Below are 27,295 nucleotides of genomic sequence, written 5' to 3'. Positions count from 1 at the left end.
CTCTGGGATCGATTTACCCCCACTTCCGCCCGCGTCCAAGATGGCAGTTACGCGGCCTTCATGACTTTTTACGGGACTGGGCGGTGTTGACGCCGGAGCTGGCAGGGGGTGGAGCGGTTAGTAAACAGCAAATGCGGGAACTGGTGGGCCGGAATCAGCTATGGACTGGAAAGAAATTCTTCGCCGGCGGTTAGCGACACCCAGCACCAGTCCACACAGTGAGTTTGGGAGGAGCCGCCTGCTGAGAGATCCTGGCCCCAAACACCGGGAACTGGGGGGACGATGGATGGGGAGGAGCAGCACCTTTGGTAAAACCTCTCGACAAAAGAGGCTGACTGGGATGTGGTTGAGCGATCCAGAGGGGTTTGACCTACACTTCTCTGGGAAGGGATTTGCAGGAATGAAAAGCTACCTAGAAACTCACTTGCTTGGTCCTAACCTCGACTTGTGAGGGATAATTCAAAGTCGCGGGGCCAACAACCGTTCGATCCTACCGTTGCTCTTACCGCCTTTTTATTGTCACACTTTTTACTTCCCTCCTTGCCCATTTTAGACTTCATAATCCGTTTTTTCTTGTCTCTTTCCCTCTATTTCACACTTGTTTGTTAATCAGTCTGGTTAAAACTATCATTCCTATTCCACACCTCCATCCAGGGCAGCTGAATTGTTTCACTTTTAATTCATGTCCACTAACCTAAAGTAGATGTTTCAGTCATTCAACTACACTTCTTTCGTGTGTCCCTAGACATTGACTCTCCTACACTCCAAGGCAGTTCCTTCTGTCACCTCCTAAACTGCTGCTGCTAAGTCGCTTCAGTCGTGTCCGACTCTGTGCGACCCCATAGACGGCAGCCCACCAGGCTCCTCTGTCCATGGGATTCTCCAGGCAAGAACACTGGAGTGGGTTGCCATTTCCTCCTCCAATGCATGAAAGTGAAAAGTGAAAGTGAAGTCGCTCAGCCGTGTCCGACTCTTAGCGACCCCATGGACTGCAGCCTACCAGGCTCCTCCGTCCATGGGATTTTCCAGGCAAGAGTACTGGAGTGGGGTGCCATTGCCTAAACCTCTAATCCTCCAGTATTTCTTATCTGCTCTCCCTCATCTGCTATTCCCTCTGGCTCATTCTGCTGCAGCTCACTCCCGCCTCCCCCTTCCCTGCATACACCAGGCATAGTCCCATTTTCGTGCCTTGGCACTGGCTGTTTCTTTTGCCTGGAATGCTCTTCTGCCTGGATATCTGTATACCTTCTTCAGATTTGTTGTTGTTCAATTTTATCTCAGTGAGAGTCAGTATCCCTGACTCTGGAAAGATGCATGTGTGTATATCCCTAGAATAGGTGAATGGTAGAATGAGAGTGACTCTTGGGATTTGGGCTCAGGTGATCGTACGTAGTACCACTTACTGAGTTAGAAGAAGAGTAGTAAGGTGAGGGAAAGTAGGTAAGGTAAGGAAATCAATCCTGAATGTTCATTGGAAGGACTAATACTGAAGCTGAAGCTCCAATACTTTGCCCACCTCATCATGCAAGGAGTAGACTCATTGGAAAAGACCCAGATGCTGGGAAAGATTGAGGGCAGGAGGAGAAGGGGGTGACAGAGGATAAGATGGTTGGATGACATCACCGATTCAATGGACATGAGTTTGAGCAAACTCCGGGAGATAGTGAAGGACAGGAGAGCCTGGCGTGCTGCAGTTCGTGGGGTCACAAAGAGTCAGACACAGATGAAGCGACTGAGGACCCAGGCATGCCCAGGATACTCAGTTGTTGGTGAACTGAGCGGGATTCTCATCTGTTGAGGGTGAACACAGCACGTTTGAGGAATGCAGTGAAAGTTTGGAACAGTCATTCACCAAGAGGAATAAGCAAGAGGACATCAAGGGCAAATAAAATATGTATTGGTGGTTTTGAGAGGCTGAGTTATTAACTACCATGAAATAAATTTGTGGGACCAAATGTTTACATAGTTCGGCAGTTTTCTCCAACAGTTATTAAAAACAAGGCAAATCCAGATAGAGGAGAAACGCTGGCAGAAGAGTTTCAGGAAAAGAACTACAGGCATATTGAGAAGGAAGTGTGACCAGGAAGAGGAAAAACTTTTGAGAAAATAAATCATAGAATCAAAGACCTCAGGTTGAAGTGCAGCAAGGTTTTGGTAACCATAAGTTTGTTTCCTATGTCTGAGTCTTTCTATTTTGTAAATAAGTTTATATGTATCTATTTTTAAAATATTCCACATGTAAGAGATATAGTATGATGTCAGGCGGGCCTTAGGAAGCATCACTACAAGCAAAGCTAGTGGAAGCGATGGAATTCCAGTTGAGCTATTTCAGATTCTAAAAGATGATGCTGTGAAAGTGCTGCACTCAATATGTCAGCAAATTTGGAAAACTCAGCAGTGGCCACAGGACTGGAAAAGGTCAGTTTTCATTCCAATCCCAAAGAAAGGCAATGCCAAAGAATGCTCAAACTACTGCACAATTGCACTCATCTCACACACTAGTAAAGTAATGCCCAAAATTCTCCAAGCCAGACTTCAGCAATATGTGAACCGTGAACTTCCAGATGCTCAAGCTGGTTTTAGAAAAGGCAGAGGAACCAGAGATCAAATTGCCAACATCCACTGGATCATCGAAAAAGCAAGAGAGTTTCAGAAAAACATCTATTTCTGCTTTATTGACTATGCCAAAGCCTTTGACTGTGTGGATCACAATAAACTGGAAAATTCTGAAAGAGATGGGAATACCAGACCACCTGACTTGCCTCTTGAGAAACCTGTATATAGATCAGGAAGCAACAGTTAGAACTGTACATGGAACAATGACTGGTTCCAAAAAGGAAAAGGAGTACATCAAGGCTGTATATTGTCACCCTGCTTATTTAACTTATATGCAGAGTACATCATGAGAAACACTGGGCTGGAGGAAGCACAAGCTGGAATCAAGATTGCCAGGAAAAATATCAATAACCTCAGATATGCAGGTGACACCACCTTTATGGCAGAAAGTGAAGAAGAACTAAAGATTCTCTTGATGAAAGTGAAAGAAGAAAGTGGAAAAAGTTGACTTAAAGCTCAACATTCAGAAAACTAAGATCATGGCATCTGGTCCCATCACTTCATGGGAAATAGATGGGAAAACAGTGGAAACAGTGGCTGACTTTATTTTCCTGGGCTCCAAAATCACTGCGGATGGTGATTGCAACCATGAAATTAAAAAGACGCTTGTTCCTTGGAAGGAAAGTTATGACCTACCTAGACAGCATATTAAAAAGCAGAGACATTACTTTGCCAACCAAGGTCTGTCTAGTCAAGGGTATGGTTTTTCCAGTAGTCATATATGGATGTGACAGTTGGACTATAAAGAAAGCTGAGTGCAGAAGAATTGATGCTTTTGAACTGTGGTGTTGGAGAAGACTCTTGAGAGTCCCTTGGACTGCAAGGAGATCCAACCGGTCCATCCTAAAGGAGATCAGTCGTGGGTGTTCATTGGAAGGACTGATGTGGAAGCTGAAACTCCAGTACTTTGGCCACCTGATGTGAAGAACTGACTCATTTGAAAAGACCCTGATGCTGGGAAAGATTGAGGGCAGGAGGAGAAGGGGACGACAGAGGATGAGATGGCTGGATGGCATCACCAACACAATGGACTTGGGTTTGGGTGGACTCTGGGAGTTGGTGATGGACAGGGAGGCCTGGCATACTGCGGTTCGTGGGTTCGCAAAGAGTCAGACACGACTGAGCGACTGAACTGAACTGATGATATTTATTTTTGTCTGACTTATTATGATAATCTCTAAGTCTATTCTTATTGTTGTAGACGTCATTATTTCATCCTTATGACTAAGTAATATTCCATTGTATGTATGTATGTGTGCATGTATATACACACACACCCCCCCCACATATTTAGCTGTACATCTGTTGATGGACATCTCGGTTGCTTCCATGTCTTGCCTATTGTAAATAGGGCTGCAATGAACTATAGAGTGCATGTATCTTTTCAAATTATAGTTATCTTAAGATACATGTACAGGAGTGGGATTTCTAGATCATATGGTAACTCTATTTTTAGTTTTCTAAGGAACCTTAATACTGTTCTCCATAGTGGCTATATCAGTTTAAATTCCCATCACCAGTGCTGGAGGGTTCCCTTCTCTCTATACCTTCTCCAGCTTTTATTATTTGTGGCCTTTTTGATGATGGCCATTCCAATTGATGTGAAGTGAGATCTCATTGTAATTTGGACTTGCACTTCTCTAATAAGTAGCAACGTTGAGCATCTTTTCATGTGCCTGTTGGCCATCTGTATGTCTTCTTTGGAGAAATGTCTGTTTAGATCTTATGCCCATTTTTTAATTGGATTTTTTTTTTTGATACTGAATTGTATGTGCTCAATGAGAACTTTTGATTAAATGAACTAGAACATGTCAGGTCTATAAGAGAGGCAGTGACTTGAGAAAGAGCAAGTACATTGATAAGAAGAAGTGGGAGCATCTGAGAACTGGTTGAAGATGTAGAAGAGGCTATTTCAGGGGAAGGTAGTGATTCTTGGTGTTTTAAGAAAGTTAATAGATGCTCAGTATCTAAACAGGAGAAGGCAATGGCACCCCACTCCAGTACTCTTGCCTGGAAAATCCCATGGCGGAGGAGCCTGGTGGGCTGCAGTCCATGGGGTCACAAAGAGTCGGACACGACTGAGGGACTTCACTTTCACTTTTCACTTTGATGCATTGGAGAAGGAAATGGCAACCCACTCCAGTGTTCTTGCCTGGAGAATCCCAGGGACGGGGGAGCCTGGTGGGCTGCCGTCTATGGGGTCGCACAGAGTCGGACACGACTGAAGCGACTTAGCAGCAGCAGCAGTATCTAAACACATTTGTGAAGGCCTTTTTTGTGCTATAATTAGAGCATAGTGTATAGATGTCTTGAAAAAATGTTGTCTGATTTTAAAAGTTCTTTCCCTCCTTAATCTGTTTTGTTACCAGAAAAAAAAAGTGAACAAGAGTTAAAAGATGAAGAAATGGATTTATTTACCAAGTATTACTCAGAATGGAAAGGAGGTAGAAAAAACACAAATGAATTCTATAAGACCATTCCTCGGTTTTATTACAGGGTAAGTGATATCTAAGCAAATGTCTTGCAGAGTTTATAAATTAAGTGTAATTTTTTTAAATGGGATAAAAATCTTTTATTTTATAAACAGATAAATTGATTATATTTAAAATTTTATATATTGTTTTATTATAGTTGACCTTATTATTTTTGACCTGGTTAAATCTTAGTTTTTCATATAAATTGGCATAAGAACACAAAGTTGTTACTTGCCACTTTTTTAAAGTTCTTGCTTCCTAATTTTTATTATGGATATTAGTTGTGGTATTCTATTGGATTCTGTTGTCAGGCTTTCTATAAGACTTAGATTTACTTGGTTGGTCACAATTTTTAACTTTGTCTTTTACTCATATGGTGTAAAATGTTTTGCTCAAGGCTAAACTGAAAAATAGATTGAGAGTGGAAAACTTTAAGAGTTATACTTAATTATATGTTTCTTTGTGCCAGAATGGTAAAGAAGGCTTTGAAGAGCATTGTAGATAAAACAGTAAGACTTTCAGAAAGTTATTTACAGCTAAAATCGAAGGCTACTGAAAACAATAAGACCTATTTAGTATTGTGGAAACTGTAGCTACCATAATAAAGTTAACTTTGGAATTTTAGCTGAATGTCTCTTAAACCTGTTGCCTTCTAAACTCAATTAATTATAACATTATTTGCAAAGAAAGTAAATATTATGTTTTACTTGCATTAAGGAGTGAGGTATTGATATAAGTGGATTATCCAGATAATTTTAACTTATTTCTTCAAGTACAAACTTTTTCATTTGAATCATTTTACTGCAAACTTTTTTGTAATACTGTGTCTCCCAGCCTTTGAAAAATTATGAGACTAATCCATATATGTTATGGAAAAGAGAAAAAGCAGCTAATGCCAGAGACATAAATAAAGATTTTTATATGTGTGTGTTTAACAAAAATGAGGTCACAGCATACATACTTTTCTTTTTGCTTTTTTGCATTTCATACTTTTCTTAATCAGAGGCAGTTAGACGACTGAGAATTTTTTGTAGTCTGAGGGAGTGGGAAGGGAATTGACATTTATTGAGTATCCACCTACTTAAGAACATTTTATATTCATTATCTCATATAATCAGGATTGTGAAATTGTTATCTTACTAACCCAGAAGCAGCCCTCAGATGCTGACGTCACTCCATTCCCAGGACTCCACTTTCCTGTACTTCCAATACCGGCTGTCCCCTTGTGGTTCCTGAGGGAATCCCCTTTTCCCCCATTTCTGTCTCTTCTCTGACCTCTTCCAGATCCCAAATGGTTGCTGGTCTGCAGATGTGGACTTGTGGGATGTTCTTTCCCTGGTTTCTTCTTCTCCTTCCACTCCACTGCTTCAGAGAAACTACATGTCATCTTTGGTCACCACTTCTCTCCTTGGCTGGTTACCCACTGGCACATGGTTCCTGTCTCAACCCCAGCCTCACCTCCTGATGCTCATTTCTTCTCCATCCTCTTTGATGGGAAAGGATGGCATCTAGTTCTTAGAAATAAAGTAAAATCATAGCCCTGAATTTGGATTATGGATTACACAGCTACATTTGATGGGGCAAAGATACATAAAAGAAAGAATAAATTCTCAAAGCAAATTATTTGAAGTTGTTGGGATGAGTCATTTTAAAGCCCAGCTTAGGGAAATCACCACAATAAGCAGAACCTCTGCCTTGGAGGCCAATTAGTAGATTTTGGCTTGACCATCTCTGAGAAGTAAGGTGATCCAATCTCACCAGGCATACTTGGCTAAAAGTCGCTCTTCAGCTAGTCCTGATTTAATTCTGTATCAGGCTAAGGTTACACTGGGAACATTTCTATGAATATAAATTGAAACTTGGGCTACATTGAGAACATAGAAAAAGTGGTGGGTCATAAAGGAAAGTAAGAGCATGACACATTCTGATACATTTAGTTTGGGAATGGTTATCTTCTGTTGATTACCTGTCTTAGTACTTTACTCCCAGCAGTCACTAGCAAGTAGCATTGAAGTCTACTTAAGGGAGAGATAACCTAACTACCCAGTAATGGAAATGAGATGGAGAAGAGAAAATACACTGAATCCCTGATGTCAGAAGACCCAGATGCATGTTTTTACTCTAGTTGCACAACTTTGGGCAAGTCATTAACATTAGGACATGAGGACATAGGGGAACAAGGAACCAAAGAAAACAACTCATAAAAAATTAAAATAGACTGGAACTCCAAAGATTTAAATCTTGGGTCTGGGACTGACTAACTGCATATGCATTCTTGATAGTCATCCATCTCTTGATTTCCTTACCTCTAAATTGAGTGTGATGAAATCTATCTCACAGGGCTAGTAGGATTAAATTAGAATGTGTGTATTGATGTTTGATATATCGTGGACACATACTAAATGTTGTGTTTATTTTTAAGTAAACTCTGAATCAAAAAAAGAAACTTGGGCTAGATGGTTAGCTTTTTCCAGGCAGAACTGGCCTTGTGATCACTGAATTCTCTGTGGATCTCTTTTTGTTAAATGAACTTTTTAAATAAATGATGACTTGAAGTTAAGCAAAATTGAGATACAAAAAAGTACTTTTGAGACAGTGGCATATATAGTTTTTTAGACCAAATCAGTTCAGTTCAGTCACTCAGTTGTGTCTGACTCTTTGCCACCCAATGAACTGCAGCACGCCAGGCTTCCCTGTCCATTACCAACTCCTGGAGCTTACTCAAACTCATGTCCGTCGAGTCGGTGATGCCATCCAACCATCTCATCCTCTGTCGTCCCCTTCTCTTCCTGCCTTCAATCTTTCCCAGAATCATGGTCTTTTCCAATGAGTCAGTTCTTTCCATCAGGTGGCCAAAGTATTGGAGCTTCAGCTTCGGCATCAGTCCTTCCAATGAATATTCAGGACTGATTTCCTTTAGGGTTGATTGGTTTGATCTCCTTGCAGTCCAAGGGACTCTCAATCAAGAGTCTTCTCCAATACCACAGTTCAAAAGCATCAGTTCTTAGGCGCTCAGCTTTCTTTGTAGTCCAACTCTCACATCTGTACATGACTACTGAAAAAAATCATAGCTTTGACTAGACACAAAGTAAAGTTTCTGCTTTTTAATATGCTGTCTAGGTTGGTCATAGATTTTCTTCCAAGGAGCAAGTGTCTTTTAATTTCATGGCTGCAGTCACCGTCTGCAGTGATTTTGGAGCCCCCGAAAATAAAGTCTGTCACTATTTCCATTGTTTCCCCATCAATTTGCCATGAAGTGATACATTTTAAATAATCCAATGGTCTAGAATTTAAGTGTAGAAATTAACTGCAGTGTATTTTTAGCTGCCAGCTGAAGATGAAGTCTTACTACAGAAATTAAGAGAAGAATCCAGAGCTGTCTTTCTGCAAAGGAAAAGCAGGGAACTATTGGATAATGAAGAATTACAGGTAAGAATGGAATAATTCTTGGCCATTTCCTATTTGTACTACGTGTGTCATGTGGGATCCCAGGGCGCCTAAATGGAGACAGTAGTGCAGAGTGGCTGAAAGCACAGGCTCTGAAGTGACGATTCCCACAAGAATCAGCTGCAAAGCTTATGTGTCCCAAGGAGAGTTTTGTCTTGTTTTTTAAAGTCCATAGGTAATTTTAATGTGAGGCCAAAGTTGAGAACCACTATTGTAGGGAGTCATATTAAGAAGAATATCATCTTCTATTATCCTTTGATTACTAATAACATAATAAAAATAGCTGGCATTTATTGAGTGCTTACTAAGTTCTAAAATTTTCATATACAGTTCCCCTTTAATCCATATAGCTGTATGATGTAGGGACTGTTAACCCTACTTTACAAATGCGATTTGAAACACAGGAAGCTTAAGTCCACCATCCAAGATTAAAGACAGGGCTGGGATTTTAACCCTTGCAGTTTGACCCTACAGTGAAAGTGAAAGTTGCTCGGTCATGTCCAACTCTTTGTGACCCTGTGGACTATACAGTCCATGGAATTCTCCAGGCCAGAATACTGGTGTGGGTAGCCTTTCACTTCTCCAGGGGATCTTCCCAACCCAGGGATCAGACCCAGGTCTCCCACATTGCAGGTGGATTCTTTACCAGCTGAGCCACAGGGAAGCCCAAGAATACTAGAGTGGGTAGCTGATCCCTTCTCCAGCAGATCTTCCTGACCCAGGACTTGAACTGGGATCTCCTGCACTACAGGTGGATTCTTTGCCAACTGAGCTATCAGGGAAGCCCCAGTGATAGATGGTAGTCTATCATTTTAATGGAAATAACACATTTTTAAGCTATTTTTAAAAATTTTTGTTCTGTTGATAAAAACATCTTAAATATCTTAACATTTTGCAATTCTCCTAAGAACTTATGGTTTTTGCTGGACAAGCACCAGACACCACCCATGATTGGAGAAGAAGCAATGATTAATTATGAAAATTTTTTAAAGGTTGGTGAAAAAGCTGGACCAAAGTGCAAGTAAGAATAATATAATTAACATAAGAGTATGTTACATTAAGCATTTTAAATGCATCAAATAAATGTTAATGAAAATTTAAGTCAATGATATCATTTAAGTCAACTTTTCATTAAATAAAGTTTAATAAAATTACTTATAGTCAAGACTATTACTTAGTATAAAGTTGTTAAAAGAAATAATATAGTTTATTTACAACACTATAGTCCCTCATTCTTAAGGCAATAGAATTTAAAGATGTATGACTTAATATTTTAAGTTTTGAACTATAGTACTCACTTTGATTTTTTCCCTCTACTTTGATTTTTAGTTGTTTGAATTTATGCTATTTTCTGCTGAATCATATAGAAGTCATTTTTTTATTGGCAGATGATTTAACATTTATTTTCTTTTCTTAGGCAATTTTTCACAGCAAAAGTCTTTGCTAAACTCCTTCATACAGATTCTTATGGAAGAATTTCCATCATGCAGTTCTTTAATTATGTCATGAGAAAAGGTGATTCCATTTTCATTTTGCTTCAACTCCTTCTATCTGAGAATAAAGAATTTGGGTCTTTGCTTTTATAATATCCCTTCCATGTCAAACATCTCTTTTATTAAATTTGAATAGCAGAATTTCTTGTCTTTTGACCAAGATTTGTTTTCCTATTATTATGATTCTCTCCTGGAACTTACTAGAACTGAAATTTTCTACCATACATTTGGGTTCACTATTATAAAAAAGTTTATAAAAAACAAAACAAAAACCTCTTCTGAAGATGCTAGCTAACTAGACATATCAAAAGCTGAACCAAGAATTTTAATAGATTGTTATTTGAAATATTTTAATTCACTGGTAATTCCATTTCACCAATATATTACAGGTTGAGTTGCCTGAGAGGATAGTTTCAAACTCAAAACTGTAGCCGCATATTCAAGGAGCTTTTATTAAACAACATGGAGTTGTTATGATTCCTATAAGTTCCATGACTTGTCAAATGCTGTACCATCTTTAACTGATATTTGGTTGCAGTAATTAACCTCAGTAGAATAAAATCTGCTTCACTGAAGGCATAACATTACACTCCTTTTTGGTGGAACACAAGGATTCTCAAGGGCATCAACTTTAGTGTCACTTTAGGCATGGTAGAATTGTTGATATCTGCAGTTAATTCTATGGTATATTTATTTCAAACAGTTTTTGGATTAATGAATAGTATATGTGAGAAAATAGATGTTTATGGAGCTATAAATCAGCTTGTCCTTCTAATCTATTTATCTCCTTTTATGCGTATATATACCAAAGGATGGATCTTAATAATTATTGTATTTCATTTTCTCGTTTACTGTCAGTTTGGCTTCATCAAACAAGAATAGGACTCAGTTTATATGATGTTGCTGGACAAGGATATCTTCGGGAATCTGTAAGTATTAACCTACTTTCATAACTACTCTAGATACCAAAATGCTAAATAATAGTTATCACTGGATGTTGAGATTACAGATAATGTAAGGGCAAGGAGTTTTTCCTTTTTTAAGAGATATAAGAAAAATAACGTGACTGTATTCCCACCTGTAGGTTTGGGTCGTAAGGTCAGTTACCAAGAGGATATTTATTACCCATTAGGTGGTTGCGAAGAGTTGGACATGACTGAGCAATTGAGCACGCACAGACACACACACATATACCAATGTAGTTAAGCCAGGTTATCAGCAAAGAATTATATTATAGCCTCATGATACAAATCATTATTTTTCTTGTAAGTGTAACTATCTTAATTATATGGCCATGTTTCTTTTCAGTTCAGACTTTTTTCCCAAATATATATAAAATGGGAATGGAGTTATGCATAAATATGAACCAAGATAATTAATCACTTAGATATATGTTCAAATATAAGATTTAAAGAAATGCAGATTCCCTGTTATAGTTTGTTTCCTGTTATAATTTGTTACACTCTGTTTTATCCAGATTTATATAGATAGAATCTCTTAGCTCATACTGAACATTTACACTTAAAAACCTTTCTAGGGCCACAGTACTGTTCTTGTCCATTAAGGTTCAGATCGACTTGACAAAAGGTTCTTGGTTCTATCCATTTCTCTATAGCAAGGAAGATATATTAACCATTTGTTGATACTTACTCAGGTCAGATACTGGAATACTTCTATAGCTCTCAGGATTCTCATTAGCCATTAGTTGGTTTACAAAACACACTCTCTCTTCTTGCCTCTTGCCATGAATGAAAACAAAAATTTAAAAAGGGATGGGGAGAAGGGAGAAAAAAGCAACAGTGTATTGCTATAGTTGTGATTAAAAGGGAATAATCTTCTCTTCTGTCAGTGAAAGGAAACACTTCTCTCAAAGGGAGAAAAACCTGTCTCCTAACCTTGGTGCTTTGCCTTTTGAAACCAGACTTTGTGTCTCCCTTATTTAAAAGATAGTGATTTCCAGTGCCAACATCTGTAATTTGAGTAGTATAGGCAAACTTTCATTGAACTATTAAATCTTAAATAACGAATTACCAAACATTTAATTTATGCCAGGTACATTGCCAAGCCTTACCCTTATGTATAATAAGGTGCTTTTTTCCTAACAGAGTGAGGAGGCAGACACTAAATTATCTGCAATATGATTTCAAAGACTGACAAGTTCTAAGGAGAAAATAGGGTCCTAGAAAGAGTAGGACTGGGGTTGTGGAACTATTTTAGATAAGATGAAAGGTGCCTCTTTGAACTAGTGACTGAGTTTTAGCCATGAAGGATGAGAAAGAACCAGCCTTATGAAAATGTAGTACAAAGGGAATAGCAAGTTCAGTGTCCCCAAGGCACAGTTAAACCTGATCTGTTTTAGAAGCAGAAGGAAGCCAGTGTGTCTAGAGCATATGAGCAAGGGTTAGTGTAACAAGGGGCTTCCCTGGTAGCTCAGCTGGTAAAGAATCCACCTGCAAAGCAGGAGACCCCAGTTTGATTCCTGGGTCAGAAGATCCCCTGGAGAAGAGATAGGCTACCCACTCCAGTATTCTTGGGCTTCCCTGGTGGCTCAGACAGTAAAGAATCTGCCTGCAAAGTGGGAGACCTGGGTTCGATCCCTGGGTTGGGAAGGTCCCCTGAAGGAGGGCATGGCAACACACTCCAGTGTTCTTGCCTGGAGAATCCCCATGGCCAGAACAGTCTGGTGGGCTACAGTCCACGGGGTCGCAAAGAGTTGGACATGTCTGAGCGACTAAGCACAGCACAGCACCAGAGTTGACAGAAGGGCAAGTTGGAGAAGTAGGCAGAGCCACTTGTATTAGGGCATGGTAGGGAGTTTGGGTTTTATTTTGAGACTAATAGGAAGCCACGAGAACTTTTAAGCTGACTCTGTCAGATATGGTTTATATTGTATTTGTTTATTTATTGGCCACAAAGCATGTTAATCTCAGTTCCTTGACCAGTGATTGAACCCAGGCCACAGTAGTAAAAGTCCAGACTCCTAACTACTAGACCATCAGTGAACTCCCTGGTTTACATTTTAAATTTTCTTTTTTTTTTTGGCCATGCTGCTCAACCTGTGTGGGATCTTAGTTTCCTTACCAAGAATCAAACCCATGACCCCTAAGAATCAAACCCGTGGCCCCTGCAGTGGAAGTGCAGAGTCTTAACCACGAGACCACCAGGGTACTTCCCTGGTTTACATTGTAAAAGATGACTGGATATGTGGAGAATGAATTGTAAGGAGTCTAGAGTCAATGAATAATTAGGAAACTACTGTAGTTGTCCAGGTGAGAGATGATAGTGGCCCAGACCAGGATGATGTCTATGAAGAAGCCAGTAATAGATCAATTTAGTATTTATTTTGGACACACACACCCCAACAACAACAAAAATTTGCTGCTGGATTAGATGTTGGGGGTAAAGTATTGGGGCCTTCATAAAGAAAAGGTAGGAACCAAGTTTAAATTTTTTACTTTGAATAAATAGTGGAATAAGGGGAAATAGGTGAGGACTAGGGTTGGGGATGATAAGAGTCCTGTTTTGGACTCACCATGTATGAGATGCCATTGGTTATACAACTTAGATTATAAAGTATCTCAGAGGAAGTAGAAACATTATATATCAGGAGGGATAAAGCAAAAGTAACAAAATTATACAATATAAGAAACCATGAGAGACACTTAAATATATAATCTTGGAATAGGGAAAGCTTTTCTGAATATGACAAAGCTGAAAAGTCTAAAAAACAAGTTCAGCTAATTTTTAAAAAAATCTGTAAAGCAAAGACCATCATAAACAAAGTAAAAACAAGAAGCTGGGACTTCCCTGGCGGTCCAGTGGTTAAGACCTTGCCTGCCAGTGCACGGGGTGCAGGTTTGATCTGTGGTGGTTGGGAAAGTGGTCTGGGATCTAAGATCCTACGTGCCTAGCAGTCAAGAAGACAACATACAGCAGAAACAATATTGTAACAAATTCAATGAAGACTTTTAAAAACAGAAAAGAAAACAGTAAGCCAAGAAAAATATCTGCAACTTACTCACAGACAAATGACCAAATTACTCTAGTGGAGAAAAAGCTCCTAGAAATCAAGAATAAAAGGGCTGTTAACCCAGTAAAAACTGGGCAAAGGATATAAATAGTTTGCAGAAAGTAAATACAAATGCTTCTTAATCACAGGGGAAAAAATGTTAACCTCACTTTATATGAGAGAAATGCCAAATAGATCTACACTAAAATACCATTTTTCACCTATCAGATTGGCAAAGATCAAAAAGTTTGATAATGACTTTAATGAAGGAATGTAAAATAGACCATGGGTTCCCAAACTTTTCCACTTCACTGAGGTGCCCTTATTGTCTCAGTAATTTCCATAAAAAAATGGCCAAAAGAAATACCTAACAACTCCATTTATTAACCAGTTGATTTTGTTGTTTAGTCACTGTCGTGTCTGACTGTGACTATAGCCCTACTATAGCCCACCAGACTTTTCTGTCCATGGGATTTCCCAGGCAAGAATAGTGGAATGGCTTGCCATTTCCTTCTCCAGGAGATCTTCCCGACCCAGGGATTGAATTTGCGTCTCCTGCATTGGCAGGCGGATTCTTTACCACCGAGCCATCAGTGCTGTGTGCTCAGTCATGTCCAACTCTTTTCGAGCCCATGGACCATAGCCCACCAGGCTCCCCTGTCCAGAGAATTCTCCGGGCAAGAATACGGGAGTGGGTTGCCATTTCCTTCTCCAAGAGCCACCAAGGAAGCCCATTAACTGTTAGTTTTAGCTGGCACTGTACAGTTACTCAGCCCTGGGTTGGACACGGTCATCTTTGATTCCTTTGCCACACTAATTTTCACGTGATACTTGCTTTATCACAGCAACCACCAAAAACCTAGCTTTGCAAAGATGAAACGGAGTCAAGTGAAAGTAGCTCAGACATGTCCGATTCTTTGCGACCCCATGGACTATAGCCCGCCAGACTCCTTGGTCTATGAGATGTGGCAGGCAAGAATACTGGAGCAGGTTGCCATTCCCTTCTCCAGGGAATCTTCCCGAACCAGGGGTTAAACCCAGGTCTCCCACGTTGTGGGCAGATTCTTTACCGTAGATGTTATCAAAAGGAATAAATTTCAATCTAATGTGATTGAAATGTGAATGACCTTGAATTCATAGCTCTAGCCCATGGTGATATGTTGTGCAGTATCCAATAGATGTCGCTGTGTTTCCTTTAATTTATAGTATCTTGCTGCACCCCCTTGAGTTTAGTGTATCACTCCTGGGGCACAATTCGGAAGCTGTTGATAAAGCCATCACAGTGCTGGTAGTAGTGTGAAATCAATATATCCTTCCTGGGGAAGTGTGAAGTTTGCTGTTGTCTATCAAAATTATAAATGTGCACATGCTTTTGACCCAGCAATTCAACTTACAGAAGTTATGTCCTGTATTCTCCCATAGTCTCTATGAGTGAAAAATTACCCTGGCCCCTATAGTATGTTATTTATTTATTTATTTTTGGCCATGCTGAGTGGCATGTGGAATCTTAGTTCTCTGACCAGGGAATCCAACCTGTACGCCTTGCAGTGGAAGCATGGAGCCCTAACCATTGGACTGCCAGTGTATTCCCTATAGTATTTTAGTGTCGCAAAAGATTATAAACAGTGTAGATGTCCGTTAGTAGAAGACTGGGTCAATAGATTGTTACATTCATACAGTGAAATAATAGACAGTTACTATTTCTTTGCACAGAGTAGAGTAGAAGTTCTTTGAGAGCCAAAATGGAATGACTGCAAAGTATATTGCTAAATGATAAAGGAAGATAGAGAAGAATTTTCATGGTATGCTGCTACATCCTGTGTAAAAAAGGGAAAAAAAATATACATATATATGTATTATCTTATATGTGCATAGATTATCTTTGGAGAGATATATCAAAAACTAGTAATGTAGGTTACCTCTGCGGAGAAGAAATAGGTGGGAAGGAAACTTTTCAATGAATACTTTTTTTGTTTCTTTTGTATTTGGAACTATGTAGAATGTGTTACCTATTCAAAAATATATTAAGATGTAAATAAATGGCATATATAAAATAACTTCACCACTAATACAGTTATAAATTTATTTCATTATTATAGTTTCAATGCTGAATAATTTTAGGACTGAAATTGTATTTTAGTATCTAATGAAAAATCAAGATCAGACATTTAACACTGTAAAATTGTATTTTGTTTTGTTCTTTCAGGATTTAGAAAACTACATATTGGAACTTATCCCTACTTTGCCACAGTTAGATGGGCTGGAAAAATCTTTTTACTCCTTTTATGTTTGTACAGCAGTTAGGAAGTTCTTCTTCTTTTTAGACCCTCTAAGAACAGGTAAAAGAAAATCTTATCTCACTTAGACATTTTCTAAATCTCAGTAACTAGAGATAAGTCTTTAAAATGTAATTTATTTTCCTAACATGTCATTAACACTGATATATAAATATTTTGATATATAGATCTTTTGATTTACTTGCACCAACCACCATCAGCTATGCGACAGTGGACATGTCACATAACCATTTACAATTTGTCTTTAAAATGAAGTATCAACTAGGTGACCTATGGTTCTTTCCAGTTTAAAGAAGCCAGGTATTGATATATTTGCTAGCCCTAATAGGTAATATACTGGAAAATTATTCTTTTTGATGAAAAATATGAATTGGGAGATAGGAGGACTATTTAGCCATAATGTATTTTTCTCATTCTCAAGTTAACCATCCTATATGAGGATCAGATTTGTAAATTTTGCCTCATGTTTTAACAGTACACTCTATCAACTGTTCTAACCTGCTAGACTGGGACAGAGAAAGGGACAGAAGGCCCAAACCAAAGTCCTTGGTTCTTTTAGGTCCTTGAAAGTGGCAGCTGTGTGAATCCATCACAGTATGGGGTAGCTGTCAGTCTTTTTTAAATGCCTTTGTTAAAGACATACACATCTTTTCCCTTTGAAATTTACAAAATAATAGCCAACAGTTTTGACTGTTTATTATGTACTGAGTACTGTGCTAAGCAGTTTACATAGATTCTTTCATTTCCTTCTCAACTCCATAAAGAAGGTATTATCCAGATTTTATGTGTAAAGCAACTGAGACTTAGATTGCATGTCTAGAAATGGTATTTAAATCCCATCTCTCTACTCTTAACCATGCTTTATATTGTTTTCTATTCCAGAACCTCCAAAGGAAAATGGAGACAGTCTCTTTATTTGACTACTAACAGTATCATATCCATAACCACAAAAAAAATTAACTTTTTTTGGAATCTTGTATCACTGTAATTTTGGAATTTATCAATTGGACATATATTTGGTGGTATATAGGTAGACATTTCTATATGAGATTTTATTAACTATTCCCTGCAGATTTCCCTTTTAACATCAATATATAGTAAGGACTTTGGAACATGAGAGCTAGGAAGCTTTAAAATACCAATTGTGTGAGTGTTCTTCTAAAACAACATTTTTATAAAATTGAGTTGCTCTTGTTTTTAAAATTAAGTAATTGTGTTTCTCTTCTTTAAAGGGAAGATAAAAATTCAAGATATTTTAGCATGCAGCTTCCTAGATGATTTATTGGAGGTAAGTATGTTTTTAAATTACTTAATTCTATCACTTGATAGTTGCTGTCTTCTAATTATGTTTCTTTGTTCATCTAGTTAAGGGATGAGGAACTATCCAAGGAGAGTCAAGAAACAAATTGGTTTTCTGCTCCTTCTGCCCTAAGGGTGTATGGTATGTTCTTATCATAATGCTAAAATTTGAATTATCTGTTCCTCAGTAAATGTTTCATTAACTTCTATTCAAAGAACAGTTTTATACGTAGCCTGATTACCTTAGGGCGTCGCTGGTGGCTCAGGCAGTGAAGAATCCACCTTCAACGCATGAGACCTGGGTTCAAATCCTGGGTTGGGAAGGTCCCCTGGAGAAGAGCATGGCAACCCACTCCAGTATTCTTGCCTGGAGAATCCCTGTGGACAGAGGAGCCTGGCGGGCTACAGCCCATGGGATCACAAAGAGTCAGACACAACTGAGCGACTAAGCACAGCACAGCAAAATTTACCTTAAGATCAAATTATCCTAATTTTCTTAAGAGCTTCTATGCTAGATTACTAAATTTTACTTGTTTAAATACCAACATTTTATATATATGTGTGTATATGTATATATTTTTAATATAGTTGATTTATAATGTTGTGCCAATCTCTGCTATACAGCAAAGTGCCAGTGTTTTATATTTTTGTGACTCTTAATTTAATACATTTCTAGCACTTTAATATAACATAAGGAATGTGGTTTGACTATTGTTGACTCAGGAACATTAATATCAACGTCACCTATGATCTTGCATTGTGATAAAATGCTGCTCTCAGGGTCCACAGAAGGATGTCTTTGGACCTAGTTTGCTTTTTTCTTGAATTTCATTAGTCTGTTACACTGTTCTATTGAGTGATCTTCTGACTTGTTTTGGCAACCTTGACCTCTGCTTTCAAGTGCCAGCATTGCAGTGCTTTATCTTGGTTGACCCGCTGCTGCTGCTGCTGCTGCTGCTGCTGCTGCCGCCAAGTTGCTTCCGTTGTGTCTGACTCTGTGCGACCCCAGACGGCAGCCCACCAGGCTCCCCTGTCCCCGGGATTCTCCAGGCAAGAACACTGGAGTGGGTTGCCATTTCCTTCTCCAATGCATGAAAGTGAAAAGTGAAAGTGAAGTTACTCAGTCGTGTCTGAGACTTCACAACCCCACGGACTGCAGCCTACCAGGCTCTTCTGCCTATGGGATTTTCCAGGCAAGAATACTGGAGTGGGTTGCCCTTGCCTTCTCCGGGTTGACCCCCTACCTCCATCTAATTTAGAATCCTAGCAAAGTTCTAAAAGGTTGCAAACTGAAAACAAATAATGTAAGTGACTTAGCATAAAGGCATGAATTTTCTTTGACTGGTTTCTGGCTTAACATTGTTCTAATAGAGATTAAAGGAATAGCAGGTGTCTATCTTGACTGTAACAACATTAGTTTAAAAATCAAAATATTAACCAATAAAAATAACTTTTTGTTTCTTTTGGTCGTGTCTTTTTATTGTCTTTCTTCCCAAGGCCAGTATTTGAATCTTGATAAGGATCACAACGGCATGCTTAGTAAAGAAGAACTCTCCCGCTATGGAACAGCAACCATGACCAATGTCTTCTTAGACCGTGTTTTCCAGGAGTGTCTCACTTATGATGGAGAAATGGTAGTAGTTTAAAACTCTGAGTTTTGAAAATTTAGACTCCCACAATTTCCAAAAGCCTTTTTTTAAAAATAGAAATATAGTTGACTTACAATGTTATATTAGTTTCATGTATACCCCATAGTAATTCAATATTTTTATAGATTACATACCAAAGTTATGGCAAAATATGACTATATTCCCTGTGTGAAGATTTCATTCTTTTTATGGCTGAGTAGTATTCCATTGTATATATACCATGTCATCTTTATCCACTTATCCGTCGATAGACACTTAGGTTGCTTCCATATCTTGGCTTATGTAAGTATTGCTGCTGTGAATACCGGGGTGCATATCTTTCCGAATTACTGTTTGCATTTTCTTCACATAAACATCCAGGAATAGACTTGCTGGATCATCTAGTTCTCTCTTTAATTTTTTGAGGAACCTCCATACTGTTTTCCATTGTGCTGGACCAATTTGCATTCCCACCAACAGTGCATGAGGGTTCCCTTTTCTCCACATCCTTGAACACTTGAGTTATCTTTTATTTGGTTTTTTGTTTTTGCATTCGGGGTCTTAGTGGGATTGAACCCATGCCCTCTGCAGTGGAAGTGCCAAGTCTTAACCACTGGACTGCCTGGGAAGTCGTTAGTTCTTTTTGATGGTAGCCATTCTGAACAATGTGAGGTGATCTCATTGTGATTTTGATCTGTGTTTCCCTAATGACTGGTGATATTGAGCATCTTTCCACGTGCCTGTTGGCCATCTGTTATCTTCTTCAGAAAAATGCATGTTTAGGTCCTCTGCCCATATTTAATCACAAAAGCCTTTTTCTTGATGTGATACAGCAGTATTTTCTTGTCAGTGTATAACAGTATCTTAAGAAGTATGAACTGATCAAATTGTTTGAGATTCGGAGCCTTTGATCTTAAGGTAAATTTGCTCAAAAACATTACTTCCCTTATTGACTCAGGACAAATAGAAATTTTTACTATTTTGTTCATTTCATTATTGGTGCACCTATTGTAGAGGAATGTTGTAGGCTAGTAAAAAAAAATAAAAATCTGAAAAACAGGTAAATACTATTGACTATTTTCATATAGATGGTTCACTCATTGAGTTACCAGGTCAGATATAGTACCATATATGCCATGATTTAAATTAAGAATCAGGTTGTATTATTCTAAGTGACTACCTTAGTAGCTAAAGATTTGCTAACATGCGCCTGTCCTTTTATCACAATTCAAAATATATACTTGAGAAGAAAATTCTAAATAGCATTTTTTTTAAATAGCATTTTTAAGTCACCATTCTTGCTATTAAAAATATGTGTTAAGGATTTGATAACTTTTTCAAACCAATGATGCTTAAGAAATAGTCACTGTCAGCAGAGAATCAGGGTTTTATCATTTAGATTCAATAACAGTTTTCTAAATGAAACCATTGTTAACCAGCTGCCAAAAGAAAAGAGGGAAAAGGCACAGAAACTGCTTCATGACTCCCACAGCTGCCTAAACAGTGAGGAGCTTGGAGTATACTAATGATGTGATAAAGAAAGAAAATCAGAAGCTACCGTTAGGCATGGAGTTTAGACCATGGTAAGGTCTAGCTCTTATACAGAGTTTATCAGAAAAGAATTCTTAATCTTAGCCTAAAAAAATCCTTTCCAAGATTATAAACATTTTTTTCCCAAGTGAAAATCTCTGAAGTACTTTACTTCTTTTAACCATGCAAAAAAAGTAATCTGTGACTACGCTTTTTTTTATAGAAAAAGCTTTCTGTCCTCTTCATGTCTTTTTAGCCTTCATTTGTATTCGTTTGCTCCCTTTTGGATGAAAACAGTGTCAGATCACTGTAGAATATCTGGCACTCTTAAGATGACTTATTGGAAATCATCTGAATTAAAATTTCAAAGCAGTGTTTCATACAACCACATGAACTGAAAATATAAATTTAGTGGCAATACACAATAGCTGTCCCTCTCCTGTCCATTATAAAAGCCTAATGAATGAAAATTATGATTTAACACAGCAAATCTCATAAGAAAATGAGCTGTGCCCCCAAAAACTATCTGTACAGGTTAACTGCAGTGTATAGAATTCCTAGAAACCAACATTAAGTATGAATTCGTATTTCATATTAAAAAATTGCCATCTGTGATTACAAAATAGCCTCCAATCATCATTCATTCATTTGAACAATGAATTACAAATTACAAATAAGGATTCTAACGAACATCATTTTCTTTTCTTTAGGACTATAAGACCTACCTGGATTTTGTTCTTGCATTAGAAAACCGCAAAGAACCGGCAGCTCTGCAGTATATTTTTAAGTTACTTGACATTGAGAACAAAGGGTATCTGAATGTCTTTTCCCTTAATTATTTCTTTAGGGTAAGTCTCATTCGTGTATCTTTGTTATACAGTTTGGTTTAAATTACCTACCAAGTGAAAATTTAATCTAACTTGGGGTGTTTAAATTTAGCAAAAGGATTTATATAACAGATTTCAGAAGGAAATCAAGTCTGGTTTTAGTTTTTTCTATTTTTGAAAATATAAATGGGCTAAATCAGTGCTGATTTGATTAGTTGTAAGACACTTTAGAAGTGTGTAAATACATGTCAGGCTTATTAACCAGTGCAGATAAAAACATGCCTGAGAAAGTCTGTGCTCTTGGTGATCAAAAACTAGTATGTAAAATTCTATAGAAATGTTAATTACACATTCAGAAAAGGGAACTCCTTTCCACAGTTTTGCCAACCTGGTGTAGATTCAATTGTTATGCTATAACAAATATATTTAAAAGTTGGCTAGAATTCACATTTCAGTGTGAAACAGATTTGCTGAAATACTTATTCTGTGCCATAGGTGGTCTCAGAGAATAGCATGATGAGCTCTGAAGTAGAATTTGATTGTATCTGATAAGCATTCAGCTGTAGCAGGTGTAAATGTAGGAATGTCCACCCCTTTAAGATAAATCATTCCTCAGTTTCAATGGTGGCTTTTCTACTTGATGGAATGGTTTTGTACAGTACTGTTCCACTCTAGTGCCACATAGCTAGTTTTCAGAAGACCATCTGGTTTTTATATGGTTAAGATCAATGGTAAGAAGACATTTATTTTTTCTTTTTGACATTTTTTTAAAAACAGTAAAAATGGACACTTTCACATTTTTGTCATAAACCATTTTCCTCTGGAAGCTTTTTTTTTCCATCTAAAAATTTTGTGATACTCCTAAAATAACTTTGTCTGATGTCTGAGTTTCAGAGTATATACTTCATAATTTCATGTTAAATTCCCTGAAAGGCTTTCTTTCTCTTATGATTTTCTAGGTAGTAATGACTATAGATTATTATAAGGATAAAATAAATTACATCCAGTATGAGGATGCATTTTTTAAAAACTGAATGCCACATGGGACTTATATCCATGACTAATCTGAGAATCTGATACCACTTATCATAGGTATGCCCCTGCTTTAAGCAGACCTATTAAATGAAAATTCAGTTTTAGGAAAACACAGTAAATATATCTTTCAAACTACTCAATCCCTTTTCACAACTATTTCTTTATAGTATCTTCCAATCTTATTTTATTTATTAAATACTTTGAAAATATTTTACAGATTTGTTTTAGACTTGGTTGTATGGGCTAAGGTAAAGTTACTGGTACAAGCCTAGCTGTGTGTAAAGCCTTTGTGCATCAGTATCCCAGTGATAAAGCTAGGCCCGCATTTGTGCATTTGCACTCTAGATCACTTCATCCATATCTGCCGCTCCAGTAGGTGAGAGTGTATTCAGATTCCCGTGTGCTGCAGAGATGCCCTGTACACACTGGGATCAGTGGCACTACAGAGTGGCACTCAAAACATATTTCACTGATTATTTTTCAAGAATTTTAAGCTTTCACATTTTCCAGTGAATGACTCCCACCTAAATATTTGTTAGTCCAACTGGATCACCGCAGTTTCTTCAGTCTTTTTTTTGGTTAAAGTTCATAAAATAATTTGAGGGAGGTTTACCTCCATTTTTTTCTGTCAAGAATATGAAGTATAGGGTGGGAAGGGAGGTGGTAGACTGGGTGCCTTACAGAATGGTGAAGGTGTGAACAGCATTCCTAGAAAATGGGAGGAGCAGGTCATAACAGAATTGCAAGGCCATGTTTTAAGGCCTGTCTGGGGTTGGAGACTATTCTTACATAATAGTAATCTTACATAATAGTAATCTTACATAATAGTAATCTGTACTCTTGTATACTTTCCTTATGAAGTTCTCCATGTGTAGATCTAGAAAAGTTAATGACTACACCAATCCAGTGTTTAGGTTTTGCTCAACAGATGTAAACCAAGGTCAAGGAATTTGAGAAAATTCACAAGGATGGTTAAAACAATGAGATTTATGGTCTGATAGGATAGGAAACAGAACTAGAAACAGGGCCATGGGAACAGGACAGGGAATGTTGTGTATTTTATTTTTTGTTTAAGGATTTATTTCTATTAAATACAGGCCATACAAGAACTAATGAAAATTCATGGACAGGATCCTGTTTCATTTCAAGATGTCAAGGTTACTTTTTTCTTTAATTTACATAATTTACAGCAGATAACCTGAAAGCAACTTATGATATACTGAACCAAATATTTTCAGTTATTTGATCTGAATTAATATTTAAGTCATTAGAAACTGAGACAATAATGGGACTAATGATTTACACAGGTTAACATTTTAACATTGTCAGTCTTGTGTTCTCATTGGAAGCATTCATTCAGATTGAAAATTAAGAGAATCAGTACAGCCTGTATCTTTTGGCAGTCTGTTCCACCATAAACTGAATTTGGGCAAACTTTAGGTTCAGGCACTTTTTTAGTCCACTCCTTCAGAGGGCTTGCTTGCTTTGGTATTATTTAAGGAGACATCAATCTTACTGTATGTAAACTACTACTCTTTGAAACACATGCCACTACTTAACATTTTAGTAATCAGACCTTCATCAGCTGTAAAACACATGGGGGCATCCATTACTGGTTCAGGTGAAGTAAGGTAATAAAATAACGCATCCATTGTAACCAAATATAATAAAAGGTTATGTCGGTTTAATATAAATGAGACAAATTTGAAACTATGCAACTGGCAATTTAAAAACGAGTCATTTTATATGGCCACCAACGTGGAAAGGGAAATTTCACATACACACCAGATTAAAAAGTCATACGTTTACCTGAATTGTTCTAATCTTTAAAAATGTAATTTAAATACTACTAAATAGATTGAGTGATTTTACTATAAACAGATTAGAAAACATGTACTGATACCCCATAAGTAATCTTATAGTGCACTTAATATAGAAAAGGTTCTTCCATCTGTTCTAGTTATTTTTATCACCATTTAGTGTCATTGTGGAAGACTAATTCTTTAATACTCCCCCTATCCATTCCAGGTCCAGAGTAAAACGTTGACATTATTATTGGAAATGAAGTTTTGTCCCTGTCTTGGCTCTAAAGCATTTAAGTTTTTACTTTGAGCCAAGTGTGCATTAAATCAAGGCCCTGCTTTACCCCTAATTAGAAGACAATAGGAAAATATAAGTAGTTACCACATATACAAAGAACACTACATTAGATAGTTTTGCCACTAATTAGCTATGTAGCTTTAACTGAGCTTCACTTTCTTTATAAGAAACATACAGGCATACCTTTAAAAAAATTTTTTTTAATGAATTGAAGGTCTGTGGCAACCCTAGTCAAGCAAGTCTATTGGTGCCATTTTTCCAACAGCATTATCTCTGTTTCACATTTTAGTAATTCTCACAACATTCATTGTTACTATTATTAGCTATATGTTGATCTCTGATGTTTGACATTACTATTGCAAAAAGATTCCAACTTGTTGAAGGCTCAAATGACAGTTTGCATTTTAAGCAATATTCTTTAATTAAAGTATGTACATTTTATTACATATAATGCTGTTGTACACTTAAGAGACTACAGTGTAAAGATAAACCTTTGTAATGCACTAGGAAACAAATTCACAAGAGTTGCTTTATTGCAATATTTACTTTATTGCAGTGGTCTGGAACTGAAATCAGAGTATCCTCAAGGGTATGCCTCTACCTAAGGAATCTTCCACTAAAATTCTGTGTATATAGAAAAGAGATGGATTGCCTGTTAAATGAAAAAGGAAAACCTAGAACAAAAAATTTTACATAAGCTCAAGTGCTAGCCCTAAATTTTAGATCACTGTGTGATAGAAATTAAATGAATGAGATAGCAAATTTCATTGTATTTTTTCTTCCTCTCTTGCAGGATGAAATCTTTGACATGGTAAAACCAAAGGATCCTTTGAAAATCTCTCTCCAGGATTTAATCAACAGTAATCAAGGAGACACAGTCACCACTATTCTAATTGATCTGAATGGCTTTTGGACTTATGAGAATAGAGAAGCGCTTGTTGCAAATGATAATGAAAACTCTACAGACCTTGATGATACATGATCTCTCAAAGACTAGACTGTATTCATTAAAGTAATCTTGGATGCTGCATGTAAATCTTTTGACACAGAATCCTTAGAAACGGTCTAAATAAAATACTTCATAGGCCTACAGAACACAGCAAATGTTCTGGTTATTGGAATTTTGGTTGCAGTGGCCTGGAAGAAATGGGACCAAATTAGGAGCAGTAAATTCTGGTTACACTTAGCTCAGATATGGCAAGTGTGATCTGGTGAAGGTAGGAGTCCATTTTAAACATACATAATCTTTAGAAATAAAGGAAGTTTTCCTGGAATATTTCTGACATTAGTCGTTAAGAATTTGAATACTTGAAAGAAAGTTTAAATTATATCATTTAACTTTGAATCTTCTTCTAAAGTATTATGTATATCAAAGATTACAGAATTCCTCATTCATCAGAGAAGGGTCATTTCATTTCTGGGAAGTATTTGGACATGTTTATTTTAATAGAGTATTTCAATAAAAAGTATTCTAGTATTTTACTTTAATTAAAATCATTGGTATAAAAAAAATCTGTCTAGCTTGATTAACCAGCACCAGGGTTACATTTCACAAAATTTAACTCCATTTTGTTAAGAATTTTTGTTAGAGAATTTGTTAATTAAGTGTAAAGATTCTCAATTATACTGTTTAGTTTTTAAGAGATGAAAGAATAGAAGAAGGTAGAATAGCATGAACTATGATTCAGAAGGAACAGTAATTATTCAAAGGGTTGGAAAGGAAGAAAAAGTGAAAGAGGCTTAAAAATAAGACAAAACCATTTAATGCATTTATGGGAAATTTTATACTCTGCATAAATAAGAAGTATAAAAGTTTAAGGCACAGTGAATATCTATATAAACATTACAAACTGGCCATTGTTGGACAAGTAAAAATAAAATTCAAGAAATGTAACACCTTCATAAATCATTATCTTCCTTCTACTACAATCAGAAAACTTTCTGAGTCAACTCTTTTACATCTGGTACCTCTAGAGAGAGAAGATTCAGGTCACCTTTAGATATGCTTGCCTTTACAGGATACCCAAATAAATATGAGTTTGCATATCTTCTCGAATGAAGATAAAAACAAGGGGAACACATCAGATTATCATTCTTTACTGGTAAACTATAATTTATGATGACATTACATAATCTGAAGATTAACTCTTTAAGCACTAAATTATATAATTTATATCCATGACTAAAAAGATTACCATCACATGCCATGAACCACCATACTATGAATCCATGTAATAGGATTCCAAAAAAGAATTATCTTCCTAAATCCTTCAAATTTCAATTGAAGAGCTTAGTGGCCAGATGCTCACTGCTAACAGACTTCCATAATAAGCCCAATGCACCTATGTTGTTTGTCTGAAGCTATACTTTAGGCAGATATATTTAAGACTGAACTTAACGCTATTTAGAAGACTATTAACAAGGATTAATCTCTAAAGGCTCTTTAAGTTTGTGAATAGGTTTGTAGCAGCCCCATATCTAAAATATACATTTCTCCTTACATTAAGTTATAAATCAAAGTCATACAGATACCTCTTAAG

At 37.1% G+C, this 27,295-nt stretch overlaps 1 protein-coding gene across 2 annotated transcripts; it reads left to right on the top strand.

Moving 5' to 3' along the window:
* The first annotated feature begins 8 nt into the window (after nt 1–8).
* Nucleotides 9–26,365, top strand: PPP2R3C (protein phosphatase 2 regulatory subunit B''gamma). Of its 2 annotated transcripts, none has more exons than XM_005891808.3 (13): nt 9–218; nt 4,986–5,113; nt 8,415–8,519; nt 9,446–9,558; nt 9,955–10,052; nt 10,889–10,959; nt 16,246–16,378; nt 17,569–17,624; nt 17,702–17,777; nt 19,133–19,269; nt 21,504–21,641; nt 23,753–23,812; nt 25,549–26,365. In XM_005891808.3, exons 1-13 carry the CDS (start codon nt 161–163, stop codon nt 25,735–25,737), a joined length of 1,362 nt encoding a protein of 453 aa, XP_005891870.1. In that variant the 5' UTR covers nt 9–160; the 3' UTR covers nt 25,738–26,365. The 2 variants fall into 2 exon arrangements, with proteins under 2 accessions (XP_005891870.1, XP_070214825.1); XM_070358724.1 differs by having other exon boundaries at nt 9–308.
* The last annotated feature ends 930 nt before the right edge of the window (nt 26,366–27,295 follow it).

This window comes from Bos mutus, chromosome 21 (assembly GCF_027580195.1).
Source record: "Bos mutus isolate GX-2022 chromosome 21, NWIPB_WYAK_1.1, whole genome shotgun sequence".
In the NCBI taxonomy this organism is placed as follows: Eukaryota; Metazoa; Chordata; class Mammalia; order Artiodactyla; family Bovidae; genus Bos; species Bos mutus.
This window is presented reverse-complemented; position numbering and strand designations above follow the sequence as displayed.